The sequence below is a fragment of the Theropithecus gelada genome, chromosome 1, assembly GCF_003255815.1.
Source record: "Theropithecus gelada isolate Dixy chromosome 1, Tgel_1.0, whole genome shotgun sequence".
Classification (NCBI taxonomy): domain Eukaryota; kingdom Metazoa; phylum Chordata; class Mammalia; order Primates; family Cercopithecidae; genus Theropithecus; species Theropithecus gelada.
Window position 1 is genome coordinate 40631621 of NC_037668.1, and position 16046 is coordinate 40647666.

The following is a 16046-nucleotide window of genomic DNA, read 5'->3' on the forward strand; positions in this document are numbered from 1 at the left end:
CCCGCCACCCACTCCTCTGGAGCCTAATTAGCTGGGAAAAGGGCTCCTGGGTCCCTGTCTGAGGTTTCTTTTTTTTTTTTAGACAGAGTCTTGCTCTATCGCCCAGGCTGGAGTGCAGTGGTGCAATCTTGGCTCACTGCAAACTCTGCCTCCTGGGTTCAAGCGATTCTACTGCCTCAGCCTCCTGAGTATCTGGGATTACAGGCACGCACCACCAGTCTGGCTAATTTTTGTATTTTAGTAAAGACAGGGTTTCAACCATGTTGGTCAAACAGGTCTTGAACTCCTGACCTTGTGATCCGCTTGCTTTGGCCTCCCAAAGTGCTGGGATTACAGGCGTGAGCCACCGTGCCTGGCCTCTGTCTGAGGTTTCTTCCAAGGAAGGAAGGATTTTTGTTCAGAGGTGGCTGCCCCTGTCTGACATCTGGTCCAGAAGCCCTTACTCTAGAGAGCATTGAGTTGTTTGTTGGGCTTTGGGCATCTGTGAAGAGGCCCTAAAAACTTTCATTGATTCGTTTATTCATTTAACAATTAATCTCTGTAGGGTGTGGTGGCTCAGCCTGTAACCCAGCACTTTGGGAGGCAGGAAGATCCCTTGAGTCCAGGAGTTCGAGACCAGCCTGGGTAACATAGGGAGACCCTTGTCTCTACAAAAAGTAGAATAATTGGCCAGGTGCAGTGGCTTACGCCTGTAATCCCAGCACTTTGGGAGGCCAAGGCGGGCAGATCACCTGAGGTCGGGAGTTCAAGACCAGCCTGATCAACATAGAGAAACCCCGCCTCTACTAAAAATACAAAATTAGCTGGGCATGGTGGCGCATGCCTATAATCCCAGCTACTGGGGAGGCTGAAGCAGGAGAATCGCTTGAACCCGGGAGGCAGAGGTTGCCATGAGCGGAGATCTCACCATTGCATTCCGGCCTGGGCTAACAAAAGTGAAACTACGTCTCAAAAAAAAAAAAAAAAAAAAAAAGTAGAAAAATTAGCCAGGGATGGTGGCTTAGGCCTATGATCCCACCTACTCGGGAGGCTGAGATGGGAGGATCACTTGAGCCCGGGAGGTTGAGGCTGCAGTGAGCGGTGATCATGCCACTGCACTCCAGCCTGGGCAACTGAACGCAACTTTGCCTGAAAAAAATGGAAAAAAACAAAACAACAACAAAAAAACCTCAGAAGCGAGACTTTCCTTGGCTCAGAGGTTTGCCTCCCGGGGACACAAAGGTAGACAAGTGATTGCCTTTTGGGGAGAATGGAGACGGGCTTCCTGCATTTCCAGTGCCTGGGTGGGCCACGTAGGGGTGTCTGTGTCTCTGAACGCATCCCTGCCCACCCTCACCTCTTGGGTTTGGGGAAAGTCTATTGAAATCATGAAAACTGACTTCCTTGGGGCTTGACCTGGGGTTGCTCTAAGTGCGCTACAGGTATCGCCATTAACCCGTGCAAGACCCAATGAACAGACGCTATCATAAGCCCCACTTTTCAGGCGAGCAAACAGGGGCTCACGGTTATCGATGCCATGGAGCGTTGGCCCAGAACCTGGGGTCTAGAAATCGTGGCCTCGCCCTCCTCTCACCGCCCTCTTCCTGGTCGGAGTGAACCCCCCAGAGAAGGGAAGGAGGAGGCAGGGCCTGGCGGAAGTCCCGGGAGCTGCACAGACAGGCGGTGGGAGCTGCCTGGACAGGGAGAGGCCGGGGCTTGAGCACATCTGCAGAAAAACCCTCCCCCCGGGGCAGGCGGCGGGGAGGGCGGGGAGGGCGTGGAGGGGCGGGGCGTTGCCGCCCCCGGGGCGGGCCCAGTGCGTGGCAGCGGGACCTGCGGCCCCGTCGCGAAGTTTCCAGCCCTGCGAGCGCCGCTGGGGTCGGCCGATCATCCTCATACCTCGGCCATGCGGCCCCTGCTGCTCCTGGCCCCGCTGGGCTGGCTGCTGCTGGCTGAAGCGAAGGGCGACGCCAAGCCGGAGGGTGAGGGAGCGAAGGCCGGGGGCGGGAGCGCGGATCCGGGCGGGAGGGCTGGTCCCGGGCTGCCTCCCTGGGAACGACCTGAATGGGAGGCCTGGGCTGGAGAGGGAGTCTGGGTTCCGGCTCCTCGTCCACTTACTCCCTGGTGACTTGAACAAATCACTTCCCCTCTTGGGGCTGCGGTTCCTCCTTCGGGAAAGAAAGGGTGACAGCTGAGTTCCATTCAGCACAGAAAGGCTCAAATAATAATAGTTCTCATAATAATAACCGGCAATGGCTATTCTGCGGAGTGCTCACTATGGGCAAGGCATCAGTTAGGCATGATTGCTACCCTGGTAAGTGTTTCCTTCTATTATCCCCGTTTTCCAGCTGGGCAAACTGAGGCTCCAGAGTTCATTCACTTGCCCGAGATCATACAACTTGTGGGCCTTGGAACCAGGATTTACCCCACCCACCCAGGTGTCTGGTTCCAGAGCCAGGAGGCCTCATGACCATGGGAGTGAGGGGTCTTGAGGGGGACAGGGGAGGGATGGGGGTAGAAGGTGTGGCTCACTTTGTGGAGCAGTTTGTGCTTTCACCCATGTCCCCTGTGGTCTGCTGAGCCGCTGCCAGGGTGGTCTTCCTCTCTGCAGTTTATTTTTTTATTTTATTTAATTAATTAATTTATTTTTGAGACGGAGTCTTGCTCTGTCGCCCAGGCAGGAATGCAGTGTGTGATCTCAGCTTACTGCAACCTCTGCCTCCCAGGTAGAGGCGATTTTTTTGTTGTTGTTGTTGAGATAGAGTCTTGCTCTGTCGCCCAGGCTGGAGTGCAGTGGTGCAATCTCAGCTCACTGCAACCTCTACCTCCCGGGTTCAAGTGTTTCCCCTGCCTCAGCCTCCCAAGTAGCTGGGATTACAGGCACACGCCACCATGCCTAGCTAATTTTTGTATTTTTAGTTGAAATGGGGTTTCATCATGCTGGCCAGGCTGATCTTGAACTTCTGACCTCGTGATCCACCTGCCTTGGCCTCCCAAAGTCTTTGGATTACAGGCGTGAGCCATCACGCCCCGCCGGTTCAAGCAATTCCTGTACCTCAGCCTCCCAGGTAGCTGGGATCACAGACATGTGCCACCACGCCGGCTAATTTTTATATTTTTAGTAGAGATGGGGTTTCACCATGTTGACCAGGCTGGTCTTGAACTCTTGACCTCAGGTGATCTGCCCACCTTGGTCTCCCGAATTGCTGGGATTACAGGTGTGAGTCACCGCGCCTGGCCCTCTCTGCAGTTTATACTTGAGGAAACTGAGGCCCAGACAGATGAAGTGACTGTCCAGGGTGGTCCAGACGGAGGTGGCTGGTCCGAGGTCAGCTGGGCACCAGTCTAGCACTCCTTCTACTTCCTCAAGGCCGATTGGATTGCAGTGTGTGTCCCACTGTCCTGAGTGGGTGCTTCCCTCCTCCCCAGCCCTCCCTGGCATGGGCCATCTGCAGGGCTGTCCCGAGAAGGGCAGAGACTGCAGACAGTCCCAGCAAAGCCAAGCAGAACTGGCGGTAGCTTCCGTGGCGTTCTCCTCCTTCAGCCTACCCTCTTGGAGAACCTGAAACTGTACCACTAGAAGGATCCTGGGTTCTGGGACCCTTGGGTCTTTGGGTCAGGGATGGGAACCACCATTTCTTTCTTTTTTTGTTGTTGTTAGTTTTTTTTTTGTTTTTTTGAGACAGAGTTTCGCTGTGTCCCCCAGGCTAGAGTACAGTGGTGTGACCTCGGCTCACTGCAACCTCTGCCTCCTGGGTTCAAGCAATTATCGTGTGTCAGCCTCCAGACTAGTTTGGGAATACACGCCTGCACCATCATGCCCACCTAATTTTTGTATTTTTAGAAGAGACGAGGTTTTTTTTTTTTTTTTTTTTTTTTTTTTGAGACGGAGTCTCGCTGTGTCTCCCAGGCTGGAGTGCAGTGGCGTGGTCTCGGCTCACTGCAAGCTCCGCCTCCCGGGTTCACGCCATTCTCCCACCTCAGCCTCCCAAGTAGCTGAGACTACAGGCGCCCACCACCACGCCCGGCTAGTTTTTTGTATTTTTAGTAGAGACGGGGTTTCACCATGTTAGCCAGGATAGTCTCGATCTCCTGACCTCGTGATCCACCCGCCTCGGCCTCCCAAAGTGCTGGGATTACAGGCTTGAGCCACCGCGCCCGGCCGAAGAGACGAGGTTTTACCATGTTGGCCAGGCTGGTTTCAAACTCCTGACCTCAAGTGATCCTCCTGCCTCGGCTTCCCAAAGTGCTGGGATTACAGGCGGAGCCACTGCACCCAGCCAGGAACCACCATTTCTTTCTTTTTTTTTTTTTTTGAGACAGAGTTTCACTCTTGTTGCCCAGGCTAGAGTCCAATGGTGCGATCTCGGCTCACTGCAACCTACGCCTCCCAGGTTCAAGCGATTCTTCTGCCTCAGTCTCCCTAGTGGCTGGTATTACAGGCAGATACCATGACGCTCAGCTAATTTTTGTATCTTTAGTAGAGACGGGGTTTTACCATGTTGGTCAGGCTGGTTTCAAACTCCTGATCTCAGGTGATCCGCTTGCCTTGGCCTCCCAAAGTGCTGGGATTACAGGCGTGAGCCACCGCGCCCGGCCAGGAACTGCCATTTCTTGAGTACCTCCCTTGGGCCAGGTTGTGCCCAAGGCCCCACGTCTCCCAGTGGTAAAGCCGGCGCTGCTTGCTCTCTGTGAGGTTTGGTGTTCTAGCCTGCAAGACCCGGTGATACTGCCTCACGCCTGGAGTTCTTTTTTTTTTTTTTTTTTTTTGAGACGGAGTCTCACTGTGTCTCCCAGGCTGGAGTGCAGTGGCGCGATCTCGGCTCACTGCAAGCTCCACCCCCCGGGTTCACGCCATTCTCCTGCCTCAGCCTCCCAAGTAGCTGGGACTACAGGCGCCCGCTACCGCGCCCGGCTAGTTTTTTTTGTATTTTTAGTAGAGACGGGGTTTCACCATGTTAGCCAGGATAGTCTCGATCTCCTGACCTTGTGATCCACCCGCCTCGGCCTCCCAAAGTGCTGGGATTACAGGCTTGAGCCACCGCGCCCGGCCTTACGCCTGGAGTTCTAACAAGGATTTCAGGGGATGAAGTTGGGGAGAGTTCAGCTCAATGCCTGGCCCATGAAAGGCCCTCGGCAAAGGGCATTTTCTCTCCCGGGCCCAGGGCTGCTGGCTTACAGCAGGGCAGTAAAACAGCTCAGAAAGTCCAGTGACGGAAACGCTGACCACCGGGCCGTGCAAAGGGCTCTCGGCCTGGGTCCCCTCACTGGCCAGGAGCCCTGTTGTGGCCTTGTTTTCTGGGCCTTTGATACCCCTGCTTCTGCTGACATGGGCTGCCTGCATCCCAGACCATCCCAGGAGAGAAACCTTAGCTGCCCACGATGAAGCCCGGGAAGTTGAACTGTAGAGGGACCAGACTGATGACAGGGCGTTAGGCACCCTGATCCCCAGCAAGTGACAGGAGGAGGGCAGAGCAGATCTGAGGAAGCCTTCACGGAGGGTGCTGCTGTGGGCGGAGGACAGGATCAGTGTGCTGCTGACGTAACCCAGGTAGAGCACCTGGTAGGTAGTAAGCACATCTGTGCTCACTGATGCACGAGAGAGCGGATCCCCAGGCCTGGGGCTAATGTCAGGCCAGTCTGAGTTGCGCCTTTGCTTCCCTTCTCCATTTGGATCCTTACCTGTTTTCCTTTTTTTTTTTCAATTTTTCATTTTCTTTCCTTCTTTTTTTTTTTTTTTTTTTGAGACAGAGCCTCACTTTGTTGCCCAGGCTAGAGTGCAATGACACGATCTCAGCTCACTGCAGCCTCCGCCTCCAGGGTTCAAGCGATTCTCCTGTCTCAGCCTCCGAAGTAGCTGGGATCACAGGCATGCACCACCATGCCTGTCTAATTTTTGTATTTTTAGTAGAGACGGGTTTTGCAGTGTTGGCCAGGCTGGTCTCAAACTCCTGACCTCAAGCAATCTGCCCACTTCGGCTTCCCAAAGTGCTGGGATTACAGGCGTGAGCCACCACGCCTGGCCAGGATCCCTTTGATGAGTAAGGAATCATCAACCCCATTTTGGAGATGGGAAGACTGAGGCCCTGGAAGGTTAAACATCTGGTCTCTCGTTGCCAGAGCTGGTTGGGGGTGGGGTCGTTGTCTGGAACTCAGATCTACTGTTCATTTCTGCACCTCTGGATGGGAAGGGGGTGCTATTGCCTGGAAATGCTGCCTGGGGGAGCCTGCTCAGCTCCCCCAGACCCAGCTGAGGCGTGACCTTCAGCCAGCTGGACAGGACAGAGTGGATTGCTCATCTTCCCTGCAGGCATTGCCTAAGCAGCCCACTGACTAGTGTATATGTTTGGTGGGGGGCACCCCAGCAGCCCCCCAGAGAGGCCAGCTCTTCCCTTTCCCTGGCAGGTGGATGGGAGGGTCAGCTACTGAGGTGGATTCAGCCGGAGTAGGGGAGGGGATTTGTTGTGGAGTCTTGGGGAGTGAGGTGGGTGGGGTGCTGTCAGCAGCTTGTCTGTCCCCTCACCCAAAACCCATGGCCTTGGTGCATGGAGAGAAACATGGACTGTTTTCACTTTTAGGGGGCTCCCAGTCGGAGGGGGGTATAGAGCACCTCGCCTCAGTAGACACCCCGTGTCTGAGGGAAGAGATATTGTGCCATCCTGTGGGGGCTTCCAGAACAAGATGGGAGACACAAGGAGGCTTCAGCAAAGCAACATCTTCCATCACAGGGAACTGGGGGAATAAAAGGCAACATCCAAACAGGCAGATGTCCCTAGAGCCGAGGCCAGATGTACCACGGCCCTTCCTCCCGTTTGCAGAAACTTTTAGCAGATCTCCAGCTCCTGCCTTTCCCTGTAGGCCTTGGTTTGGCCACAGTGAGGGAAGGACAGCTGCAGAGATCAGAGGCTCAGCTGGGCGTTCAGGTCATGCTGTTCCCTACTAGAGAACGGAAGGGTCCCGGGAGTCAGGCAGGCTGCACTGGATGGTGTGGGGGTGGGGCCGGGTCTGGGGAGACCTAAGTGGGCAGCTGGCCCAGGGGAGGCCAAGGTTGGCTCCCAGGTGCTGGGCATCCCTAGTTCCTGCCAGACCCTGTTCCTGGCTTCCGTTCAAGCCTGGGGTGGGGATGAAGGATGGGGGGGGGGGGGGGGCGGAAGGGCTTCATTCATTCCCGCCTCCCCAGAGAGCAGACTGGGTGTGTCATGACTGTGCTTTGACTCAGGCCACACAGTGACCACCCACGCCTTGGGCTGGGACTGCTTGGGGAGGAGGGGGCATCTGCTGGCACAGTCAAACCAGGGGTGCCCAGAGGTCCCATTCTTCCAGGAGCTCATCACATAGGCACGCCCCAACCAAGCACTCACCCTCAGTCCACATATTCATTTCTTTTTCTTTCTCTTTTTTTTTTTTGAAACGGAGTCTTGCTCACCCAGGCTGGAGTGAAATGGTACCATCTCAGCTCACTGCAACCTCTGCCCCCTGGGTTCAGCAATTCTCCTGCCTTAGCCTCCCGAGTAGCTGGGATTATAGGTGCCCACCACCATGCCCGGCTAATTTTTGTATTTTCAGTAGAGACAGGGTTCCTCCATGTCAGCCAGGCTGTTTTCAAACTCCTGACCTCAGGTGATCCACCCGCCTTGGCCTCCCAAAGTGCTAGGATTACAGGCGTGAGCTACCGCCCACATCATTCTTTTCTTAAAAGTTTTTCTAAATTTTATTTTTTTGTACAGACAGGGTCTCACTGTGTTGCCTGGGCTGGTCTTGAACACTCAGGCTCAAGTGATCATACCCACCTTGGCCTCCCAAAGGCTGGGATTATAGGTGTGAGCCACTGCACCTGGCTAATTCCTGTGGCCCAGTGATTATAGCTCACTGCAGCCTTCACCTCCTGGGCTTAAGCAATCCTCCCGCCTTAGCTTCCTGAGTAGCTGGGACTACAGGTGCGTGCCACCACGCCTGGCTTATTTTTTAATTTTTCATAGAGACAGGGTTTCACTTTGTTGCCCAGGTTGGTCTTGAACTCAGGGCCTCAATTAAGCCTTCTGCCTTGGTCTCCCTAAGTGCTGGCATTACAGGCATGAGCCACCCTGCCCTCTGCATCATTCTTGCTCTCAGGAAGGCAGCTCCCCTTTATTCCTGACCCCCAGGGCAGCACCTACCAAGACACAGCTCCCCTTTTTAGGGGAGGCACCCTGTCGCCAGAACCCCCACAACTACCAAGGCAGGCACTGTGCCAAGCGCTTTACGGCATCAGCTCATTGAATCCTCATGAAAGTCTCTGGAGGGAGGTACTATCATCTGTATTATTCCCATTTTACAGATGAGGAAACTGAGGCACAGAGAGGCTAAGTTCCCTGCCCAGCAATCTGTCTTTAGCACCCCTGCTATTGTCTCTCATTGATTTCTGCTGATCCTGGATCACGGGTTCATCTGGGGAAGTCATTGCTGGACTTTGGGCAGAAGAAGGTGGGGAGGGCTGAGAGCTCTGGGTGCCAGGCCTTGGCCTTAGCCCAAGGCAGCTGGCTGGACCAGACAGAAAGCAGGTGGGAGGGGCCTTGGTGCTTGAAAATGAATCTTCCACGTCCATGCCTTAAGGGTTTCTCTGGCCTGGCCTAACAGTGAGCTGGGAAAAGACCTCACCATGTGACTGGAGTTGAGTGCTCCTGCTGCAGAGGCCAGAGGGAAGGTGGCTGGAAGCCCTGGCTTCTATCTGCAGCCAGGAGTCTCTGTCATTTTAGGATGTTGGGCTCTTGGACAGGGAAATGAAGACAAGAGGACGGGCATTTAGAATGCCAATTCATTCCCATTTCACCTAAAGATTCTGTGACTTTGGGCCAGGTATTTAGCCTCTCTGTGCCTCAGTTTCCTCACCTGAAGAAGCAGGGATAAAAATATCACCTTCCTTATATAGTGTTGACCGTTAAATAAGATAATGAATATAACATGCCACATACAGCACACAGCATCTCACAGGGGTTCAGTGGTGGTGGCTCTTCCTGAAATCACCTTCCCATGTTGCTGCTTTTTTTTTTTTTTTTTTTTGAGACAGAGTTTCACTCTGTCTCCTGGGCTGGAGTGCTGTGGCACGATCTTGGCTCACTGCAACCTCTGCCTCCTGGGTTCAAGTGATTCTCCTGCCTTAGCCTCCCAAGTAGCTGGGATTACAGGCACCATGGTATAACTTGCACCATGTAAAATGCACCACTGCCTGGCTAATTTTTATATTTTTAGTAGAGACGGGGTTTTGCCATGTTGGCCAGGTGGGACTTGAATTCCTGACCTCAGGTGATCTGCCCTCCTTGGCCTCCCAAAGTGCTGGGATTACAGGTGTGAGCCACTGTGCCTGGCCTTTTTTTTTTTTTTGAGACAGGGCCTCACCCTGTTGCCTAGACTGGAGTACGGTGGCGTGACCCTGGCTCACTGCAACCTCTGCCTCCTGGGTTCAAGCAATTCTCGTGCCTCAGCCTTACTAGTAGCTGGGATTACAGGCTCTTGCCACCAAGCCTAGCTAATTTTTATAGTTTTGGTAGAGACAGGGTTTCACCATGTTGGCTAGGCTGGTCTCAAATTTCTGATCTCAACTGATCTGCCTGCCTCAGCTTCCCAAAGTGCTGGGATTACAGATGTGAGCCACGGTGTCACGCCTCACATTGCTGCTTAGGGCCAGAATGTACACTGTGTCTTGGTCAGGCCCAGTCCCAGCCATGGTGAGGGAGAGGGAGACCAAGGAAATAAAGATGTGGCTCTGGCCTGGCAGAGGGAGAAGGAGCAGGTTTGTACCAATACGTCAACTACTGGGCAAACCAAGACTGCATGTGCAAAGGAGTGACCACATGGGATGAGATGAAGGAGGGCTTCCAGGAGGAGGTAGACTGGAGGCCTCTTTAGGGGAAGGAATGTGTGTTGCCAACAGGTCAAGGGAACGGGGTGCAGGCTGGGTTTATCGAGGCTGTTTTCTTGGGGATGTTAGGACGTCATGCCAGGGTCTCTTGTTGGAGGGATTGTCTTCAGTTCTCTTGTGAACTGCCTCCCAGACAGACCCCTGCATTGCAGCCTAGTGTCAGGGGACCAAGGGGATGGACTGGACCAGTGATTCCCAAATGTGGCTTGATATCAGAAATCACCTGGGAAAGGTAGGAAAAATCCAGACTCCTGGGCCCATCTCAGACCCCTAGCCCCAGGGCCTAGAAGCCTGGATTCCACAACTTCTCTTGTGATGCTGATGTGTGGGCAGGTTTGGGACCCTCTGAACTGGACAATCACGTGGGTTCCTCAACCAGAGAGTCAGGCTCTGCGTGGCCCAAGGAACCCGGGAGTTTTTTTGTTTGTTTTGTTTTTTGTTTTTGTTTTTGAGACAGAGTCTCACTGTCGTCCAGGCTGGAGTGTAGTGGCGCGATCTTGGCTCACTGCAACCTCTACCTCCTGGGTTCAAGCAGTTCTCTGCCTCAGCCTCCCGAGTAGCTGGGATTACAGGCTCCCGCCACCACCATGCCCAGCTAAGTTTTGTATTTTTAGTAGAGATAGGGTTTCACCATCTGGGCCAGGCTGGTCGTGAACTCTTGACCTTGTGATCCACCTGCCGCAGCCTCCCAAAGTGCTAGTATTATAGGCGTGAGCCACCGTGCCTGGCTTTTTTTTTTTTTTTTTTTTTTTTTCTGAGATGGAGTCTCGCTCTGTCGTCCAGGCTGGAGTGTGGTGACATGATCTTGGCTCACTGCAAGCTCTGCCTCCCAGGTTCATGCCATTCTCCTGCCTCAGCCTCCTGAGTGGCTGGGACTACAGGCGCCCGCCATTATGCCCGGCTAATTTTTTTTTTTTTTTGGTATTTTTAGTAGCGATGGGGTTTCACCGTGTTAGCTAGGATGATCTCTATCTCCTGACCTCATGATCCGCCCGCCTCGGCCTCCCAAAGTGCTGGGATTACAGGCGTGAGCCACCGCGCCCAGCCTTTTTTTTTTTGAGACAGGATTTTGCTCTTGTCGCCCAGGCCAGAGTGCAATGGCACAGTCTCTGCTCACTGCAGCCTCTGCCTCCTGGGTTCAAACGATTCTCTTGCCTCAGCCTCACGAGTAGTTGGGATTAGAGGCATGTGCCACTACGCCCGGCTAATTTTTATATTCTTAGTAGAGACAGGGTTTCACCAGGTTGACCAGGCTGCTCTCAAACTCCTGACCTCAGGTGATCCGCCTGCCTCAAGCTCTCAAAGTGCTGCTATTACAGGCGTGAGCCACTGTGCCCAGCCACGGAACCTGGGGATTGTTAAGGCCCCAGTGTGGGCTCTCAGCAGCACTGTTTCCCTGGAAAACAGGGAAGAGACAGGTTATGCGGAGGAAAGTGGGCATGTGGGAAGGGCACAGCTAGACAGCTCCCTTACATAGATAGAGGGACAGGGCCCTCTCAACAGATGGCCTGGCCACTGTCCCTGGCTGGGCAGTGCATGCATTTAGGTTAAGAGAGGAGACTCCGGGTTCAGGCTTGTGTCCAAGTCCTGGTGCTGCTGCTTCCTAGCTCCCTTGGGCACATTACTCGCCAGTTCTAGCCTTGGTTTCCTAACTGGAAAGTGGGGGGTTAGTACGTGTGAAGTGCTTCGAACAGCGTTGGCTGGGCACGGTGGCTCATGCCTGTAATTCCAGCACTTTGGGAGGCTGGGGCAGGCAGATCACCTGAGGTCAGGAGTTCGAGACCAGTCTGGCCAACATAGTGAAACCCCGTGTCTATTAAATATACAAAAATTAGCGGGGTGTGGCAGCGTGCACCTGTAATCCCAGCTACTTGGGAGACTGAGGTAGGAGAATTGCTTGAAGTCGGGAGGCGGAGGTTGCAGTGAGCCAAGATCACACCACTGTACTCCAGCCCAGGGACAGAGCCAGAATCTGTATCAAAAAAAAAAAAAAAAATTTGGGCACAGTGGCTCATGCCTCTAATCCCAGCACTTTGGGAGGCCGAGGCAGGTTGAACACTTGAGGTCAGGAGGAGTTTGAGACCAGCCTGGCCAACATGGTGAAACCCCATCTCTACTAAAAATACAAAAAATTAACTGGGCATGGTGGCTGGCACCTGTAATCCCAGCTACTTGGGAGGCTGAGGCATGAGAAACGCTTGAACCCAGGAGGTAGAGATTGCAGTGGGCCAAGATCTAGCCACTGCACTCCAGCCTGGGTGACAAAGCAAGACTCTGTCTCAAAGAAAAAAAAAAAATGTGTCTGGCACACAGAAAATGCTTGATGAAGGTAAGCCATTATTGTTGCTGTTATTGAGAAGCAGGAACTTGAGAAAGGGGCTTTGAGCTACGCCACCCCATCCCCTTCCCCAACCCCTGCTGCTGGAGTTCCAAGAGCCTGTTCCATCAAGAATCCTGAATTGCGCATGCACACACACACACACACACACACACACACACACACACACGCTCACTCACTCACATGCTCTCACGCTGGCTTTTTCCATCCATGAAATGTGACACTCTTCCTGTCCCCAGCAGCCCCATGTTGACAAGAGGGCCTCAGAGCTGGTGGCTCTGGTTCTCTTTTCCTGGGGGGAGACTTCACCGTCCTGGCAGGAGTTGGGTGGAGCCCTTCCCCAAGTGTAAGCAGCACCCCTTGTTTCTGGATCCCAGGTTCAGGTGGTGAGGCCTCTCCTTCCCACAGGTGCCTGGTGTATCCACCCCTCCTCCCCCAGGACCCCAGCTGATCCCTGCCAATCTCTTCTGGGCCGCCTGGCACCCGCCCCCTGCCCTGGGGCCAGATCCTTCCCCGGCTACCCCTGCCCCACAGGCTCTGGCAAGCCAGGCCCCTTTGTTCCTGCAGTCTAGGTTCTTCCTGACTTCCTGAGGTGGTGGGAGGGGAGGGCCTTACCTGCCTGCTGTCAGTCTGGCCACCAGGTGAAAAGTGTAAGCTGCAGACCCTCAGGGAGCTAAAACTCACCCTAAGTGAGCTAAGACAATGATGAGCACCGCGGTGTGGGTCTTGCCTCTGTGGCTCGGAGGCCAGAGAGGAAAGGAGAAATCAGGGAAAGCTTCGTAGAGGTGGAAGGGACGTCATTGTCACTGGCCCTGGGACCTGGAGGAAGGTTAGAGAAAGGAGACATATGCTGGGTGTGGTGGCTCATGCCTGTAATCCCAGCACTTTGGGAGGCCGAGGTGGGCAGATCGGTTGAGGCCAGGAGTTCCAGACCAGCCTGAGCAACATGGCAAAACCTCGTCTCCACTAAAAAATTTAGCTGGGCATGGTGGTGTGCACCTGTAGTCCCTCCTAGCTACTCGGGAGGCTGAGGTGGGAGGATCACCTGAGTGCAGGAAGTTGAGGCTGCAGTGAGCCATGATTGTGCCTCTGCACTCCAGCCTGGGCAACGGGAGTGAAATTGGGTTCCCCTGCCCAAAACAAAAAACAAAAACAAGAAAGAGGACACAGAGGGAGCCATGGTAGGATGGGAGGAACCCAGCAAGGAGAGACCCCCCCCCAGTTGGAGGAGGGCCCCCATGATGGAGAGGGATGAGTATATCACCCGCCAGATCAGAGAGGGCCTTGAATGCCAGGCCAAGGCATTTGCTTCTCATTAATCAGCATCAGTAATACCTCTTTTTTTTGTTCTTGTTTTTTTAAGACAGAGTCTCACTCTGTCACCCAGGCTGGAGTGCGGTGGTGCGATCTTGGCTTACTGCAACCTCCACCTTCTGGGTTCAAGCAATTCTCCTGTCTCAGCCTCCTGAGTAGCTGGGACTACAGGCACATGCCACCACGCCCAGCTAATTTTTGTATTTTTAGTAGAAATAGGGTTTCACCATGATGGCCAGGCTGTTCTTGAACTCCTGATTTCAGGAGATCCGCCCTCCTCAGCCTCCCAAAGTGCTGGGATTATGGGTGTGAGCCACTGTGCCTGGCCTTCAGTAATACCTCTTCATGTGTGCCGAGTATCCCAATAAGGATTTTACATGCCTGATCTCATTTAATTACTCCAGCAGCCCTGAGAAGTAGGTACTGTTATTATCCCTGCTTTCCAAGGGGGAAACTGAGCCTCAGAAGGGATAGGGACTTGCCCCAGGTCACATGGCTATGAAGGAGCAGAGCTAGGATTCTAACCAGGCAGGCTAGCTCCAGATTCCTCAATTCTCAGAGAACACAGCTTCAAAGTGTGCTCTGGGAGGGGCTTCCCCAGGGCTCCCTGAGATGCTCTCTGGGGAGTTATTTCCAGAAGGTTCTGTTGCAGAGGCAGGCCACACTGCAGAGCATGAGAGAGGTTCCTTGTTAAAAATGGAGGAATGGCTGCCCTGGCCAAAGGTCGGGATTGGAGCAGTGGATTTCAAGTGAGTTTCCACTCTGGGCTGACTCATTGGTTGTAACAGCCTCAAGCATGGTGTTGGGAGAATCTAGAACCATGTGATACTCAGCAGGAAAGACTGGGATAGATTAGCAATGTCTGTCCTGGGTTAGGCATGGAGAGCAGGGACCTGTGAGCCATGTATTTACTGTCCCTGGGCTAATGTGTATCATTGGCCAGAGAGATCTTCCTGGTGGTCAACATTCAGAGTAAATTCTTCCTTCCATGCCCTCTAAAGCCAGAAACTCAGTCCTGTAATTCAGGGTGTAGACACCTCTCCTGTCTACAGCACATGCTTCATGACACGTTGGTCAGTGTATTTGTCTGTTTCATGTTGCTGTAAAGAAGTACCCATGGCTGGGTAATTTCTCAAGAAAAGAGGTTTATTTGGCTCACAGTTCTGTAGGCTGTACAAGCATACCACCAGCATCTGTTCTGCTTCCAGTGAGGCCTCAGAAAGCTTTGATTCATGGCAGGCATGTCATATGGTGAGAGCTGGAGCAAGAGAGAGGAAGAAGTACAAGGCTCTTTTAAACAACCAGCTCTCCGCTGGGCACAGTGGCTCATGCCTGTAATCCCAGCACTTTGGGAGGCCGAGGCATGTAGATCATTTGAGGTCAGGAGTTTGAGACCAGCCTGGCCCAACATGGTGAAACCCCGCCTCTATTAAAAATACAAAAATTAGCTGGGTATGGTGGCGAGTGCCTGTAGTCCCAGCTACTCAGGAGGCAGAGGTTGTAGTGAGTTGAGATCGTGGCACTGAAACAAACAAACAAAACAAACAAACAAACAAAAAAACAGCTCTTTTGGCCAGGACGGTAACTCTTGCCTGTAATCCCAGCACTTTGGGAGGCCTAAGCAGATCACCAGAGGTCAGTGGTTCAAGACCAGCCTGGCCAACGTGGTGAAGCACCATCTCTACTAAAAATACAAAAATTAGCCAGGTGTGGTGGCACCTGCCTGTAGTCCCAGCTACTTGGGAGGCTGAGGCAGGAGAATAGCTTGAACCCAGGAGGTGGAGGTTGCAGTGAGACAAGATCATGCCACTGCACTCCAGCCTGGGTGACAGAGTGAGACTGTCTCAAAAAAATAAAAACCAACCACCTCTCACATGAACTCAGAGCAAGAACTCGCTCATTACCAAGGAGATAGCACCAAGCCATTCATGAGGGATCTGCCCCTGTGACCCAAACACCTCCCACTGGGCCTCACCTTCAACACTGGGGATCACATTTTAACGTGCAATTTGAAGGGGACAAATATCCAACTATATCAGTCAGTTACTAGGTGGAGGGAGCCCTGGAGGAGACTCAGGAAACCTGGGTTATTTCCTGCTCTATCATTCCTTCCTCCCTGGGCCCTGTTCTGTAATGGGCCCAAGAAGACACTTTCTGAAAGAATTTGACAGGTCGCTGGGAACAAAGACCTCCCTGTCACCTCCCTCATCCATTCCCATTCACCATACCCTCCCCTGTCTGCAGACAACCTTTTAGTCCTCACGGTGGCCACTAAGGAGACCGAGGGATTCCGTCGCTTCAAGCGCTCAGCTCAGTTCTTCAACTACAAGATCCAGGTAAGGGGTTTCCTGGGCGAGGCAGAGACAGTGAGGGGTAGGCAGGAGGATCTAGGAGTTAGTGCCGTTTCCAAACTACCACAGCTCTTGAGATAGACGTGGGGCCACAGGGGAGGCTTCTGGAAGCCTGAAGGATGAAAATGAGTCGGGAATGGGAAGACACAGCAGAGGACACAGCATG

The 16046-nt window shown here is 53.4% G+C and overlaps 1 protein-coding gene across 1 annotated transcript in view; it reads left to right on the top strand.

Moving 5' to 3' along the window:
* Positions 1-1455: 1455 nt before the first annotated feature.
* Positions 1456-16046, top strand: part of PLOD1 (procollagen-lysine,2-oxoglutarate 5-dioxygenase 1) — a 41969-nt gene continuing 27378 nt past the window's right edge. The window contains exons 1-2 of the mRNA XM_025371303.1: positions 1456-1961; positions 15774-15865. Coding sequence (XP_025227088.1) covers positions 1886-1961; positions 15774-15865 — 168 coding nt within the window. The 5' untranslated portion in view covers positions 1456-1885. The remainder of the gene's footprint in view (positions 1962-15773; positions 15866-16046) is intronic.